The sequence below is a fragment of the Athalia rosae genome, chromosome 7 (assembly GCF_917208135.1).
Source record: "Athalia rosae chromosome 7, iyAthRosa1.1, whole genome shotgun sequence".
Lineage (NCBI taxonomy): Eukaryota > Metazoa > Arthropoda > Insecta > Hymenoptera > Athaliidae > Athalia > Athalia rosae.
The window spans coordinates 15,694,576-15,709,689 of record NC_064032.1 but is presented as its reverse complement, the minus strand read 5'-3'; the positions used below and the strand labels follow the sequence as shown (position 1 = coordinate 15,709,689).

At 33.4% G+C, this 15,114-nt stretch overlaps 1 protein-coding gene across 7 annotated transcripts; it reads right to left on the bottom strand.

Annotated features, from left to right (window-relative positions):
* Nucleotides 1–132: 132 nt before the first annotated feature.
* Nucleotides 133–15,110, bottom strand: LOC105683277 (synapse-associated protein of 47 kDa). Of its 7 annotated transcripts, none has more exons than XM_012395767.3 (10): nucleotides 14,215–15,110; nucleotides 13,057–13,302; nucleotides 12,595–12,680; nucleotides 11,378–11,499; nucleotides 9,882–9,893; nucleotides 7,582–7,719; nucleotides 6,957–7,096; nucleotides 6,650–6,789; nucleotides 5,924–6,229; nucleotides 133–1,568 (listed from the first exon to the last, which is right to left on the bottom strand). In XM_012395767.3, the coding sequence occupies exons 1-10, from the start codon at nucleotides 14,355–14,357 to the stop codon at nucleotides 1,384–1,386; spliced, it is 1,518 nt and encodes a 505-aa protein (XP_012251190.2). In that variant the 5' UTR covers nucleotides 14,358–15,110; the 3' UTR covers nucleotides 133–1,383. The 7 variants fall into 7 exon arrangements, with proteins under 7 accessions (XP_012251190.2, XP_012251191.2, XP_048514413.1 ...); XM_012395768.3 differs by having other exon boundaries at nucleotides 13,069–13,302; XM_048658456.1 differs by lacking the exon at nucleotides 14,215–15,110 and adding an exon at nucleotides 13,750–14,152.
* Between the last annotated feature and the right edge of the window lie 4 nt (nucleotides 15,111–15,114).

Below are 15,114 nucleotides of genomic sequence, written 5' to 3'. Positions count from 1 at the left end.
CCCTTTCAAGGGTAAATGAGATCTCTAATTACCGTGATCACTCTCATTCGAATGACTCGTAAAAATAGATTACGATTACTACAAAGGATTACTATGGGGATGGGATGGATAAAAGATGAGTATAAATCCATGGAGTTATTATATCTCTTACTTATTAAATGATTCACTTATAATTTGGCTTTTTTTTCCTTTCGTTTTTTTTCGTATATCATTTTATTTAATTTGTTCTGTGTTATTAATAATTTCACATAATTTTAATATATAATATGTATATTGTTTCATATATATATACCTATACATATTTATATTACTTTTATTATATGTATATCATCATACTTTCAATAATTATATATGTATATTGTATATTTGTATATTATAAACGCGATACCAGAAAGTTTTCAATGCATTTTGGTTTTTTCTCCCTTCTCATTTCACATCGACATATAGGTATTGCTATTTTATATTCTGTGTGTACGTGTGTGTGTATTACATTAGGTACGCGTGTTTCAAATTCATTTTATTAATTTTTTTCTCGCAATTATACAGACAACTATCATTTTTATATTAATTAATTAATCAATCAATCAATAAACTTGCCAATATACATATTATATATATTACCAGTTTATACAATATAAATAATATGTATATACATATGTATACATTATTTCAACCCAGGTACACGATGATGGAATATTTTTTTTCAAATTGGTATTCAGAGAAATGATGTTTGCACGTTTCGAGCAAAGCAACTATCAAGAATACGACTTTTACAATTATTTTTCGTTCTCTTTTCTTCATCTTTTATCTTTTCGACATCAACAGCTGCAGCAATAACATTCCATTTCACGGTCGCAATTAGGCCTCGAGATTTCCAGGAATGAAAATTATATCATAAATAAGAGCATACAATCGTTAATTAGATAATTAATAATAGTATTCTAAAAGCCATGTACACATACGACAATGCTAACGATCACTGTTAGACTTTACATGAAGAACTTGGATATTCGATAATAATAATCAATATAATACATGAACCTATGATATACTTATAGAATTATTAAACAATCGGCCATAATTTATCTTATTCTCAAATTCTGTTTTTTCTGTCTAATTCTCTCTTTTATAATACATAACATTGTGATTGTGGACATAAGTTTCACAATCACCTCACCGTATAACGAACTCACAACAAAGGAAAATGATTACGGGTAAAAAAAAAATTAGGTATGATAACTAATTTCGAAGCAATAACAATAACAATTAACGAATAGAGATAAAAATAAAAAGAGAGACCTAGAGAGAAATGAAAAATGTATACAACAGGCGCCTTCTAGCCGCTTTCATTATAGGTTCTTGTAGAACCGATATCGATCGATTTCACTTGAGATCATCCTCTTCGCCGAGTAATTCGTCAATTTGTTCCTCCCAGTCATCCCTGACTAAAGCTGACGTCGACGATCCTCCGTCTTTACCACAAATTCCAGAGGTTGGTTTACCGTTTCCAGCAGGGACGACCTCAAAGTCTCGAAGTTCAGCTTCCAATTCTCGTTCCCAATCTTCTTCTGCAGAGAGAGAGTCACAGAAGCAGCGTGTAGATTTAGCGGATTTCCAGAGGGGTGATTAATATTTTTTTTTCTTGGTTTTAAAACCCTTTTCTCTTATGCTTTCAATCCCTTTGTTATTTTTCAAATCAATTTTAACAAGCGGGTGAGGGTCAAACATGTTGCAAAATAAAACGAACCCATACTTCTTTTTGGAGTAAAAAAAAAATTAATGAATAAATGAATAAAGATTCATACATGGATAAATTACAAAATCAAATGAATCATATACACAGAAAAGAAATATTAAATAATAAAAAAGATTAGTGGTTGCTGACGTAGAAGATGAGGAGTGGTTACACAGTGCATGTGATGAATAAAATAGCGATACGCCAGGAACAAAAAATATTTCAATCGATTATTCGATCAGCGGGAATTGTAATGACGATGAGATGCTTGCTCTTCTTTCTCATTCTGATTCAAGTGACAGCGAATCAACACTAATTCCAACGTATATCATATGTCTAGTAATTATAAATTAATCAATCAACGAAAGAGATTCAATTTAATTGATCAAATATTTGATAAAAGAGACTGTCAAATCAATTGAAAACCCAGCTTATAGTGCGCGTCGTCTATTCAGAGAAACATGATATACATATTTATTTCTTATTGTTGTTGTTGTTACTATCACTATCACTATTATTACTATTATTGTTATTATTATTGTTATTGTTGTTGTGGTTGTTGTTGTTGTGATGAATCATCAATATAATACATGTGTAGAGAAAGAAATTGAAAGAATAAAAATTTACTCCAACTTCAGTTTCGTCAAGTATACTGTTCAATATATCTATGACTGTATATTAGAAAGAGGTAACGAAAGATTTACAGTAGAACCGAAGGAGAAAAAAATTGATTGATCTATTTGCAACGAATTTAACGTATACATTTTTTTTCAAATACGTGCCTTGTGTTTGGATTGCAGTGTATTTACAACATTGTTATTGCGTAAATTATTATTGTTACTATTATTATGATCATTATCTTATTACTTTAAGCCCGAAATTTGAAACGTGTGGTTTTTCTGTTTGGATTATGTTAATTTATTTTCCCCTATAATGGTTTTTCAAAAATTTGAATATCTTGCCTTCTCTCTGTGTGTAATCATTATTATCATGTTTAATATCATTGTTATTTTTATTTCCTTTGCTATGCAATTCAAAAGGGTAATTGATAACGATAGTATAATTATTATTCAGGCTGCATATTTTTTGTAACCTACCGATCTGATAGTAATGAATTATACGTATTTTAAATTTATCATTACACTGTATCATACGCCGCAGTAATGTCAGTTTTTTTGCATATCCAGGTAGCTCGCGGAGCTTCTATAAATGACGAAAAAGAAAGATGATTTAAAATTTTTCATCTCAACAGTTGGGAACGACTACGGTCATTTAAAAATAAGAGAAAAATTTGAATTTATCATCATCATCATTCTGATTCGCCTTTTCTGCTGATTTTCTCAGTCATTTCACCTATTTTTTATTTTCAATGTTCTCTTCATTCAATAAATGCTTGGGTTATACAGTCAAAGAAATGCAAAAGATCACCCAATTAAACTGTTCGCTGCAACGTTTCAATTTATAAACCGATAGCCCGTGCTGAAGAAATAATAAATCGATTATTATCGAACGATACAGATTGTACATAATAATTATCCGCGAAATTATTCTTCCATATGTATGGATATATACATTACTTATTTGTTATATTTTTGCACGAGTTTTATTGTTTTTTTTGTTTTGTTCAATTTTATTTTGTTATTTTTTTTTCATTTTTCTCTTTTTAAACACGTATTGTCATTCAACGAATTTTTAATCATATATATAATATAGATATATATTTATACATGATCTTATAAATATTTATCTTTTTATTATATATACATATGTTTGCATATGTAGGTATATATATACTATATATACCTATATTTCATCCATCCGCCATATTATCATTGTAATACAATAATTTTAAGTTTTCTTATATCTTTTCTTCTATCTTTCTTTCATCATTATTTTTCTTGTTCTCCTACATATGCATATGTATATAGGATAACATTTATAATATTATACTGTATACTTTTACAACACGGAGAGAAAATAATATCCGTACATATAGGTATATGTAGATGTATGTATGTACATGTAGTACATAATTTTCAATAGAATATTATAGAAGAATTATTCAAGATGAGAGAGACACAAACAGACAGACAGACGGACAGACAGACGGACAGACAGATAGTGAAATTTATCATCATCATCATCATCATCATCTTATTATTATTATTTTTTTTTATTCGTTTAATTTTTTTCCCGCGATTCTTACATCTCAATTAAATGCATATTATATAATCGAGTGGGATTTATAATATCTATAGGTGGTATATATATAATGATCATCATATTACTTATTTGTTTATTTTACTTCTTTTTTTCAATCATCATCGATCATTTGGTTGCTATAAATATATTGAACTATAATATAATATAATATACATATATGTATATATTAATATGTATATGCATAGGCTTGTATGTATGTAGTATGTATGTATGCATAGGTATAATTATTAGACGAATTATGTACGTGTGTGTTTATAAATGTTTCCAAGTGTATGTATTACAGTTGATATTATTATCATTATTATTATTGTTGTTGGTGTTATTGTTGTTATTTCAATCGAATGACATCAAATTTAACATTCTTTTTCCCCCGTTTCTTTTGAGTTTTCGTTATTTCAATGTCAGAATTATCTTATTGTGTGTTTTCGTTATGATTAATACCATCCGTATCGAAATTAGTTGAAGCGGTAGTTTCACGTCATAATAGTACGACTCAATTACAATATTCATACGTCATCGCGGTGATAGTTGTTGAATTATTTAATCAATAATTTATTTGTTTATCTTCTTTTGTGACTGAAGTTTGAAGTTGTCATTCGTAATAAGATCAAATATAACAATTAATGTTGTATAATTATAGTCATCTAATATATGTAAATACATATTATTTATAACAGCATATATGCAATAACTATTATAAATGTTTCAATTCGACAACAGACAAACGATAAATTATTGTTTTCTATTTCTCTCTTTCTTTTTCACGTATACTGCATAGGTACTTTAGGACTTGCTGTTTCTTTTTAATCGTTATACTCATGTACGTGTACGTACATGTATTTATTACATGCATAACAAAATGCAGACAGTTACGTGTTATAGGTCGTTAAAATATTATATTACATTTTATTCATTATTTATTATCATCCATGTATCGGGTTATTACGGGTGTGTGCGTGCGTGCGTGTGTGTATTTGTGTGTGTGTGTGTGTCATTATTATTATTGTTTTTTAATCATTATTATTATCATCATAATTACTTTATAACTATAATACTATGCCGTTGAATTTTTACGATTGAGGAAGAAGAAATTCGACGTAACAAATTAAACAAATTAATTAAGAACAGTAACAACAAAACCACAACAAAAATCAAGTGTAATGTAGGGAATTTGAGTGAATTGAATGGAACAAAAAATCACACGAATAAATTTATAAGAATAAATAAGTCAATTGGTACATTAAATACCATTTTTGGTCTTCTAATTTAAGTGTCAATTATTCTCTTTTTTTTTCATTGATTTTTCTTCGTTGCAAATCAAAGTAAAGCAGAAAGGAATAAAGAAAAAAAATAATAAGGTATATGTAAACGATCGTACGATCAGCTGGTAAGGGGGTGTGTGGCTTCTTTCATTTTCATTATTATTATTCATATTCTTTTTTTTGTTTTGTTTTTTTTTTCGTTACTGTTAAACCGGATTAACACTCCTCTTCTTAGGCTGTTGACAAAATAGAATAGAAAAATATTTTCTTTAGACATAAAACGTTATAAGTATATAAAACGAAGGGGGTGGTGGGTGCGGAAGGGGGTGAATTGTAACTATTTCATATACGTACATCTATAACATACATATGAAATAGCTGGTTGTAAATTTCTTACGCTAGAGTTATCCTTGTTCTATTACACGTCAACAATCTATCGGGCGAACGCATGCTGCATTAAATAACATTTAGAAAAATAATATAATGAGGAGATATTTTAGGGCAAGAAGCTGTAATTACGATCACGATGCAAATGCTATGCGATGCGATGATTGGGTGCGTTCACAGATAAAGAATCGAGCTGGGTGAAGCGTGATGAAATGAGGAAATTATTCATAATAACAATTATAAATTTAAAAATGACGAATGAAAAAAGAAAAAACATAATTATTCTAAATTACTAAACCGCGTTAGAATCACTTGCCTTTTGGAGGTTGCATCCCTAATTTTTTCATCCCCTCTCTGACCTCTTGTATATCCGTGTCCGAGGCTCTCATTGTGTCCGACACAAATTCGTGAGCAGGTGAAGTTTCTACCGCCGACGATATCGCTGCGGTGGTATCATTCGACGGTCTTACAGACGATGAAGATTCCGTCTGTTCATCCGTATTTCCATGCATTTCTACACTGTAATTGTCTCTTCTTACAGACCTCATTGACGAAGATGATGATCCGTTAACTCCAGATCCGGTGGTCGACGTCGATCCCAATCCAGCAGACGAGGACTTATCTGATCTCGGGATATAACGACAAGAACTCATAGCTAACCAATTACGAAATTATACATAAAAAATGGAATTAAAAAAAAAAAGTAAATAATGAACGCTTGAATACAAGGCAGGCATAATAGAAAAATTCAAATCAAATTACAAGAAGAATGTTGTTGCGGGTGCGATGCTAAAACTCTTTCTACGATGATGCATGTCTGTGAGTTTAAATATACCTATAGTTTCCACAAATAGACAAATGACAAAATAAAACGGAAAATAATCTGAACATCAATACTTGCGGTGAAAATCAATTGCGGGTGTGGATATTGGATTCAGTACTTTCCCTAACTATCATACGTAATTGTACTTGGAATATTATCTTCTACATTCAATAGGATTGAAATTTACTTATCGATCATTAGTTCAATTATTTTAGTTACCTTGGGTGTGATCGATGCTGCCTGCAGATATAAGGTTCTGATTGCTTTCAGTTTGACTTGCCATTGCGTTTAATTCGTGACTTTGACGCAATAGCGATACTCGATAAAAGTAATTGCGCCAGAAATTCTCCTCGGATATCCTTAAAAGAGTGAAAGATGAAATCAACATTATTATTCACGTATAATATTTCAGGAAATTTCACGGTATCTAATTCTGAACGCCAATTGTCATAATGTTCGGTATTAAAAAAAAAAAAAGAAAGAAAAAAAGATCAATCAATGAATCAAATATAAAGATTTTACTTACACTTTTGGTACAAGCTCGAACCTCATTGTTTCCAAATTGGGATCTAAAGCGAGTGTAGCTTGCGCGACAGGCTGAGCAGCTTCGAAATCCCATACAAATTCAACTCCCGGTGGAGGAGCTCTGACGAAATTACGTCGATCCTAAATATGAAAGGGGGGGGGCAGGAGGGGATAATATCAATTCAACGCCATAGATAAGTATGCTATAATAAAATTAAAAACAGCTCTCCCTCGGGAGTAGAAAAAAATCAAGAAAAAAAAACTCCATGTTGAGGAGATCATATTAAATTACACCTATACTATGACATCTAAAAGTTCAATATGCGAGTTTAAGAAGCTATAACAGCTCACAGAGGATGTATCTGCCAATTATTGATCCACGCGTAATCGAATGACGGTTGGAAAAAATATAGAAAACAGGAAGAGAGAGAAAAAGCCTCTCTTCTTATCCCGAGAGGCGTGCGATGGGATCAATTGAAGTAGATGTCAACCAACACAAAGTTAATAGGCTTTGTCCAACGTTTACAAGGAATATCATTCGAAATTACCCAAATGACAGTAGAAATACACGAATAATAAAAAGACAAAAAAGATCAAGAAAAAACCAGATTGATAAATGAGCTTACGGTTGATAGGGCTAAACATTCTTCGCGTAGGGCTTCCTCGTTCGGTGCTCCAACCCATGGCGCAACAGCCTCACCTTTTTCACCCTGCTTACTAGCTATGAAGGCGTCTTGTTCCTTGTTGAACTCGCCTAAAAGACTCTGAAAATAAGAGAAAACAGAACAATCATCTAAATGACGTTTATACTCGGATGAAATAAAAAAATAATTCATGCTTAATATGATGATTTTATTTGGTTTTTTTTTTCGTTATTGGCGAGGGTAATTTTAGCAAACTTTATCAGACTGCTCTCGAATCGAATCAAAGTTATGCAATGGAATGTATTCCACAATTTTGTACTGGTGCAGCAGCAGCCACGTTTTAAAACGTTGAGAAGGACTCTATCGATCGGATATATTACGTATACGGAAACTACTGAAAAAAGGAACTCTTTTTTTCTGTAACCTTCGTCCAATTTTTTTTTTTCTTTCCTTTATGAGCAATGTACTCGGTACTTTCATACCGAATGATAACTGACAATTAATGTTATTGTTACTACTGTCATAATTATTATTTCTCTCCCTTCCTCTTTGTCTCTATGATGTTCTATGATAGATTTCACTTGTCAGCTCACCTGTCTCACGTTTTCCTCCAGAAGTATCTAAAAATGTGTTCATTAGATGTGTCTAGTGATATGATTAAATTTATAATATGTTTGATTTTTTTTGCCGTCTCGATTGTTTTAAAAAATTCAAAATAAATTGTACAAGTGTACAGTGTTCTTACGATATGTAAAAGTTTACACGATAAATTATGACTGATGAAAAACTAAAACCGAAGGAAGAAAGTGAAACAGCAGCGATGGAAACGCAGCAGCAAATAAGAAAAAAAATACCGTATGTAATCCTACGAAAATAACGACTGAGATTATCATCTATCCAAATCGATAAATCAAAAATATGCGACGTGCGAAATAGTCGGATAATTTATATTGAAAATTTCCAAGGCAAAGACCTAATAAAGACTGGATTATGTAGGTCAGAGGCGGCGCACGTGACCCAGATGTCCCTCGACGTCACGGACACAACCCTCTACCAATCCCACCCCCCTGAACTATAAATGGTATACCTGTGTATATTTTCTACCATACCTACTTACACCGAGCCGCCCATTTTTTCTATCCATAATATATTGTACGTACAACCGACGATGAGAGTTAATAATGAAGATAAAAAAACAAATTAGAAAAAAGAATAGAAATTACAGAGCTATGAATATTACATAGTGTACAGTATTATAGGGCAATGGGTGGGAAAACTGCTTTTCTATCCAACTCTTGAATCACCTATACCTGTACATAGCACGAGAAGAGATATAAAATACCACGGTTCTCTCCTTTTTCTCTATTTCATCCGGAATCGAATAAACACTCACCTCTCTACTCGTGGCTCCTAGTTCGTTCCCAGAGTATACGTCGGATTCTCTAAATTCTATTCCACCTAACATCATACGTATGATTGATACTTCAGAAGTAAAATTCTATGGAAAGTTTGAAGTTTAATCGCCTCGTGCCCCCGATATATGCGTGAGTAGGTATGCAATGTCCTATAACTACCCTAAACTACGTGCACTAGTACATACATATACTAGTATGTAAACTGTCGCGATAAACTTGTATATTCATGACAAATAATTCACTTGTGCTGCCTATAGTCAGAGTTGATATCATCCATTTCAGGATATGATAATTGAAAAACCTTTCTTTCATGCTAGAGCTTCTTGGAATTTCCATTTTTCAATTAAATTATAATATTACATACGATCCCACGGGGGAAAGCAGAACAACTACTCGAATAAGTTATTCGATATTTCCAATATGACCGATATATGGTTTTCAATATTGTTATTTATTCATTTTGTTTCATTTTGGAACTTTTTTTTTTTTTTTTTATTTCTTCAAGTATCTGAGATTTTAAATTTTACGAGTAAAACAGTTTACTTTGCTGAAAGAAGAAATTCATCTCTCTTTTCTGAATTAGGATGGATTCGAAATAATTGATAATCTTGAAAGCAAACGGGGGAAAAAATCAATTAGATTATCATACTTGTAATAAGCAAAAGCGGTATTAATTGCTACTTGTAAGTATATACATATGTACACACATGGTTCATAATTGTATGGTCGTGTTTCGTGTCGGTATGTCTATCAGAAAAAATGAAGAAATGAATAAATGAATGGATAAAGTAGAAGAGACGCTATAACTAGAAGCTATTAATCAATCGTTTCTGATTACAATGCAGTATAAAACACAGATTAAATTACCTGATTGCTGACCTGAACACATCGGAAAGGGATCGATAGACATGTAAAATGTTTTTTTTCACCATGTAGACAAACACGTACAGAATATGAAATGGTATAGGTATTATTACAGTACACATAAATTCAAATCAAACGAGTCGAAGAAAAATGGAAAAAACGAATAGAAAGACGGATAAAATAAATAGTAATAATAAAAATCGCGGGGGATTATGATAAATCTATCGATCGTTCAAATTGTGAGCTCTCTCTTTCTCTGGCGACAAAAATAAATTTTCATTTTTACGAACGTTATTATTATTTATTTATTCAGCTGTATGCTTTTTTTTTATCCTCCGTTCATATCTCTTTCTGCCCCATCAGACGGTGTAGGTAATGGTTTTTGTAAATGAATAATTGACATAGAGTAGAGGAAAGTTTCATTGATCGAGATAGCTTGGACGTCGATGGTAGATTGAATATTTTCAAAAATGCAATGCATAAAAATCGGTTTGAAAAAGAAGATTTTCGCGACAAGGATGTTCGAGTTGGCAGAGCATACCCTCTACGCGTACGTATACGTGTAATGTATATCATTGCATCCGTTTAACGACTCGGGGACAAATCCGTGCGTCCGTCGCCTCGTGTCGGACGTCGACGTCGAGGGTTGTCGGGGTGAAAAAAGGATACGCGGGGGCGACAAGTGCGAGCGAGGACGTAACCGTCGAGGGTTGGGAGTAAGAGGGGTTGCGGATCAATAGGCGCCGGGGGTGGCTCAGAGGTTGCTGCCGCGCTACCTTTTCGACGTTATACGTATGCACCCACCCCATACCCATGTGCCTACGGTGTGCATTTATACATAGAGATACGTATGTATTTTACATGTACATACATACGATGTACGTATACGTAGCTTGGCTATCTACCTTCCCTTGCAATTCGTGTGTTATACTACCGCCTCGCTTCATTCTCAATTCACTGCAAACTATCGTTAGAAACATGTAACAAGTTTTATACAGTCTTACATCTCAACTGAAAATCACTCTGTATACCTTTTAATAATTCAAGTTTTATAGAAAAATTTTGATAACTCAATTAGAGAATATAGGATACATGTGTACCTCTACATATACGCACCAAATTGAAACCATTGAAGAAACTTTCTTTTTTCTCGTATTTGAAAAATAAAAGAGCAAAATAATTATCAAGACACATCATTTCTTTTTGTTTCCCTCTCAAGTATCATCGTACTTGAACGCCAGCGCCGTTTTCCCCCTACATTTTCTTTTTCTTTTGATTTTTTCATTCAAGTTTGTGCTTTATTTTCTATTTTACTCATTTTTTTAAAGCAGTTTTTGGGTATAGCGAGAGTAGAATTTTAATTGCGGGATTTAATTGAGGGTAAGATAAAAGAATAATTTATTGAAAATAGAAAAAGAAAGAGGAGGAATGTTTTGAAGATATTTCTTCTCTCTCTCGCTCTCTCTCTCCGGCTCGTTTATATTACTGCTTGTACTCACGTTTTCTTCGACGGTTTTCTTGATCTTTGCACTTGCTTCAGCTACAGATTTACCAGCCTTATTTACGGCGCTGTATAAAAATCCACCGAGACTCTTAGCTCCTGCTATTGCTTTCGTAGATACTGTAAATCAAAAAAATTCAGGATCAGATGATAAATAAATGTAAAGCGACAAATTGATAAAAAGATAAAAGATAATTAAGTTAGAAATAAGTATAGATGAGATTTCTCAAGTTTTTCAGTAGTTGGTTTCTTATTTTTTTTCGCACAAACTGCAACGATCGCGACAATAATCAAGAGAGACTGCTGTAGCTCCAGTTGCTGCATTGAAAAATCAATATAGTTATTATGTGTAGCAAGAATTGGTGCACCGGGTGATAGATGGGTGGGTAGACATAAGTCGTATGTCTGCAAAATTTTACAATATGAGCTAGCCTTGCCAATTTTTTTCTCCACGTTCATTTTGTCTCTTTTTCTTTTTCATTTCAAGCTACTTTTATCGCATGATCGATTTCAATTATTGGTGTGTCGTTACAGTTACAATAGTCCAAGAACCAGGATTAGAAAGAGGCGTTTGCAAAAAAGAAGAATTTAATTCGGTGGATACGTGTATAATAGGATAAATAGAATAATGTGAGAGAGAGATTAAACTTGGGATGAAATTTTTTTTTTTATATGCAAAGTCACGCATTATTCTATATTGTACCCATATTATGCATTATGGGATAACGTTGGTTCAACGGTCGCAGAAAAAATAACGAGACACCCACACGTAGTATACCTGGCACGTATTACGTATGTGACAGGACACAACTTTTCTCTCACAGTGCATTGTAGTCACCATTACCACCATAATAACGTCTTCAAGAAGCTCTCTTATCCAGATATTTATATACGTCCTATATCTCATTCTTAATACGTCTTATCTGGATTGTTGTTGTTATTATTATCATTATTATTCTTATAATTATCTGTGCTATAAATGAATGTCCACTGCACGCCCTATACCTGTTAGTATGAATTTCGTATCGAGCAAACGGAATTGAATAAAAACGCGAAAAAAGAAAGAAGCAATTTATCACGGGAATTCAAACGAATTGAATTAGATTCAATTCAGGTCTGAAGTAACGGAAATTCTCGGACGAGGAACGGGGCTGAAAAATGGTAATCCAGAGAAATGGAGATATTAAATGACTGAAGAAAAGTCTGGTTTCTTACCGGCACCGAAAGCCTGCTGTCCATCTTTGTCGTCAGTTGGGGTTCCCTCAAGGCTTGCTGGACCGCTATCTGCACCGCCGGTTGCACTGTCGGATTAAATATTTGAAATAACGTTTAAGTTGATATTTGTACAGATATTAAAATAATACTACTCTATTATAAAAAAAAGATAAGCTATGTTTAAAAAGTAATTAACAATTTTCTGTTTCTTTTCTTTGCTGTCAGAAAATCTAACCAGCATAACTAATATTGTAACGATCGCGTTTCTGCGATTGGGGTGGGATTTCGATGGAAGAAAAAACAGAAAACAAAACCCATTGAATGCCAAAGGTTGATGTGTCTAGTGATCGAAGTTGTTATCTAGCAGATCTATCGGTGAAGTGCAAATAGAAGTATAAAAAGATATGCGAATGATGGTAATTTGAAAATTTTATAGTTCCAGAACACCGAACACACACATACCCAGCAACCCACCTGCTAGCATCATCGTCTTTTACGTGTTCAGATGCAGCACCCTGCACACTTTCCCTTGATGCTTGACTTTCGGCGGTATCTGATGATATTGGGACTTGTGAATCCCCCTCGACCTGTCCCGTTCCTCCGGGACCCCCGACGCCCTTACTCAGTCCCGGAATTCCACCACTTAGCCAACCTGACATCTGGAACTTGACGCCGGCCAACATATCCAGCTTACTTCCCTTCGTTGGGCTGATAAAAGAGATTCAATTGAAAGAAATCTTCTGATCAATTTTTTTTCTCATAATTTTTTTTTTATCGCATATACAAAAGAGGGGTGTGTTCAGAAGGGGGCGCCTACACATTCAACTTATGAATTAAAACAGAATTAGGGCAACTATTTGATATATTGATAAATTCTCATCTCAAAAATTTCCAGAGTTATACATTCATCGAATGTTTGTTTGATTTTGCAGAAAAATATCAGAGCTCTTCAGGACCAAAAACTTTAGTATTTTTTATGAAATTTGTCGGCAAGGAGTAAGAAAGTTTCTTGCAACGGATGATGCGAAGTATGGATTATTAGGGCTTAACTCTCTCAAATTTCCCCTAGGATTATTACATTTCACGAGAATGCTGAATTCGAAAAGACAATTATTCAATTCTCTCGAATATTCGTCAAACCAAACGTGTGCATACTTATAACGATGGATGAACCAGAGTTGTCACCCTTGTTATCATTATCCTTAGTCTCTTCTCTTTCACACCTTCCTGGTGGTGTTTGAAGGAATCGATAATCCTTACGTAATACATTGTCGAGTTCAATTTCGAAGGCAACCGAATTCAGAGTCCCAGAAGGGAAAGAATCTGAAGAACTTTTATGTCTTGTTCATATACACGAGTCCGACAATTCCGATTACCAGATATGAAAATAAAAATGGAATCAAAAGATACAACACAATTGACAAGCACAATGAACGTTGTTATTGACAAACGTCACCTATCCTGATGTCATTCAACTGTACTGATAATGAACAAGCCATGAATATAGTATAACTTACAAAGTGGAATATACAAACAGTTTAGAATCGGGCTGTTCGTTTATTCATCTCTTAAAACTCCTGTATCAATTTTTCATTCGAAAAGTGAGTGCATTCATTATACCTGGCGTCCTTCTTATCAGTGTCAAATTCGCCCTCTGTTCCAGAAGTAGATGCGGCCTTTTCTTCGGGAGGAACGGCATCTGTACCGTCTTCGTTCTTTTTACCCATCCAAGTCGAAACTTGGCTCGTTAGACCGGAGAACATTTTGCTCTTATCGTATTGATTGATGTATATTAATTATTATTATCGTTTACTATGTACCTAACAAATAATTTGGTGTATTATATCACTTTTTATGTGCCGAGATTTTTATCGACCTTAACTTAGATTATTATTATTAATATGATTATTATATTATTATTATTCCTCTCGATTATACGTGAAGACTCAACTTAAAATCTAAGGGGACGTTGACAGATCTTGAGGTCTGGTCACAATTTCGAGAATTTTTCCTTTGTATTATTAGTAATAAATGCAGATAATTTATTTCTTATGGTGTCGACTCGAATTTTATCATACAGACGTTTTGCTATCGGATTGTAGTGCAAGCGCGGTTCCGGGATAAAAAAAAAACACTCCCGATATTTATAATAGATTTTACACAAATAATTGTCTGTTCTTCTTCTTAGTGAACGGGAAGAATCACTAGAGAACAATTTTTATGGATGCACGTCTCTTAACGTCAAACGACGAAGACGACGACGGCTACTGACGATAACCAATAACTGCGTACGTTCCCTTCACTTACGTTGCGATTTTGCGCCTGCCGAATAGAGGCACTGACTTTGGAGGGAGCAGATCACTGAGCAGGGGAAGAAGAATCAGACTGGATCCTACCGCGCAACTCGACGATGTGCGATCGAATCCCAACGACCAACCAAAACCTTGGAGATGTGCATCAAAATATTATTAACTTAGCGACATCTCACGGGGTACACTTCAAACCATTTAAACAATATAA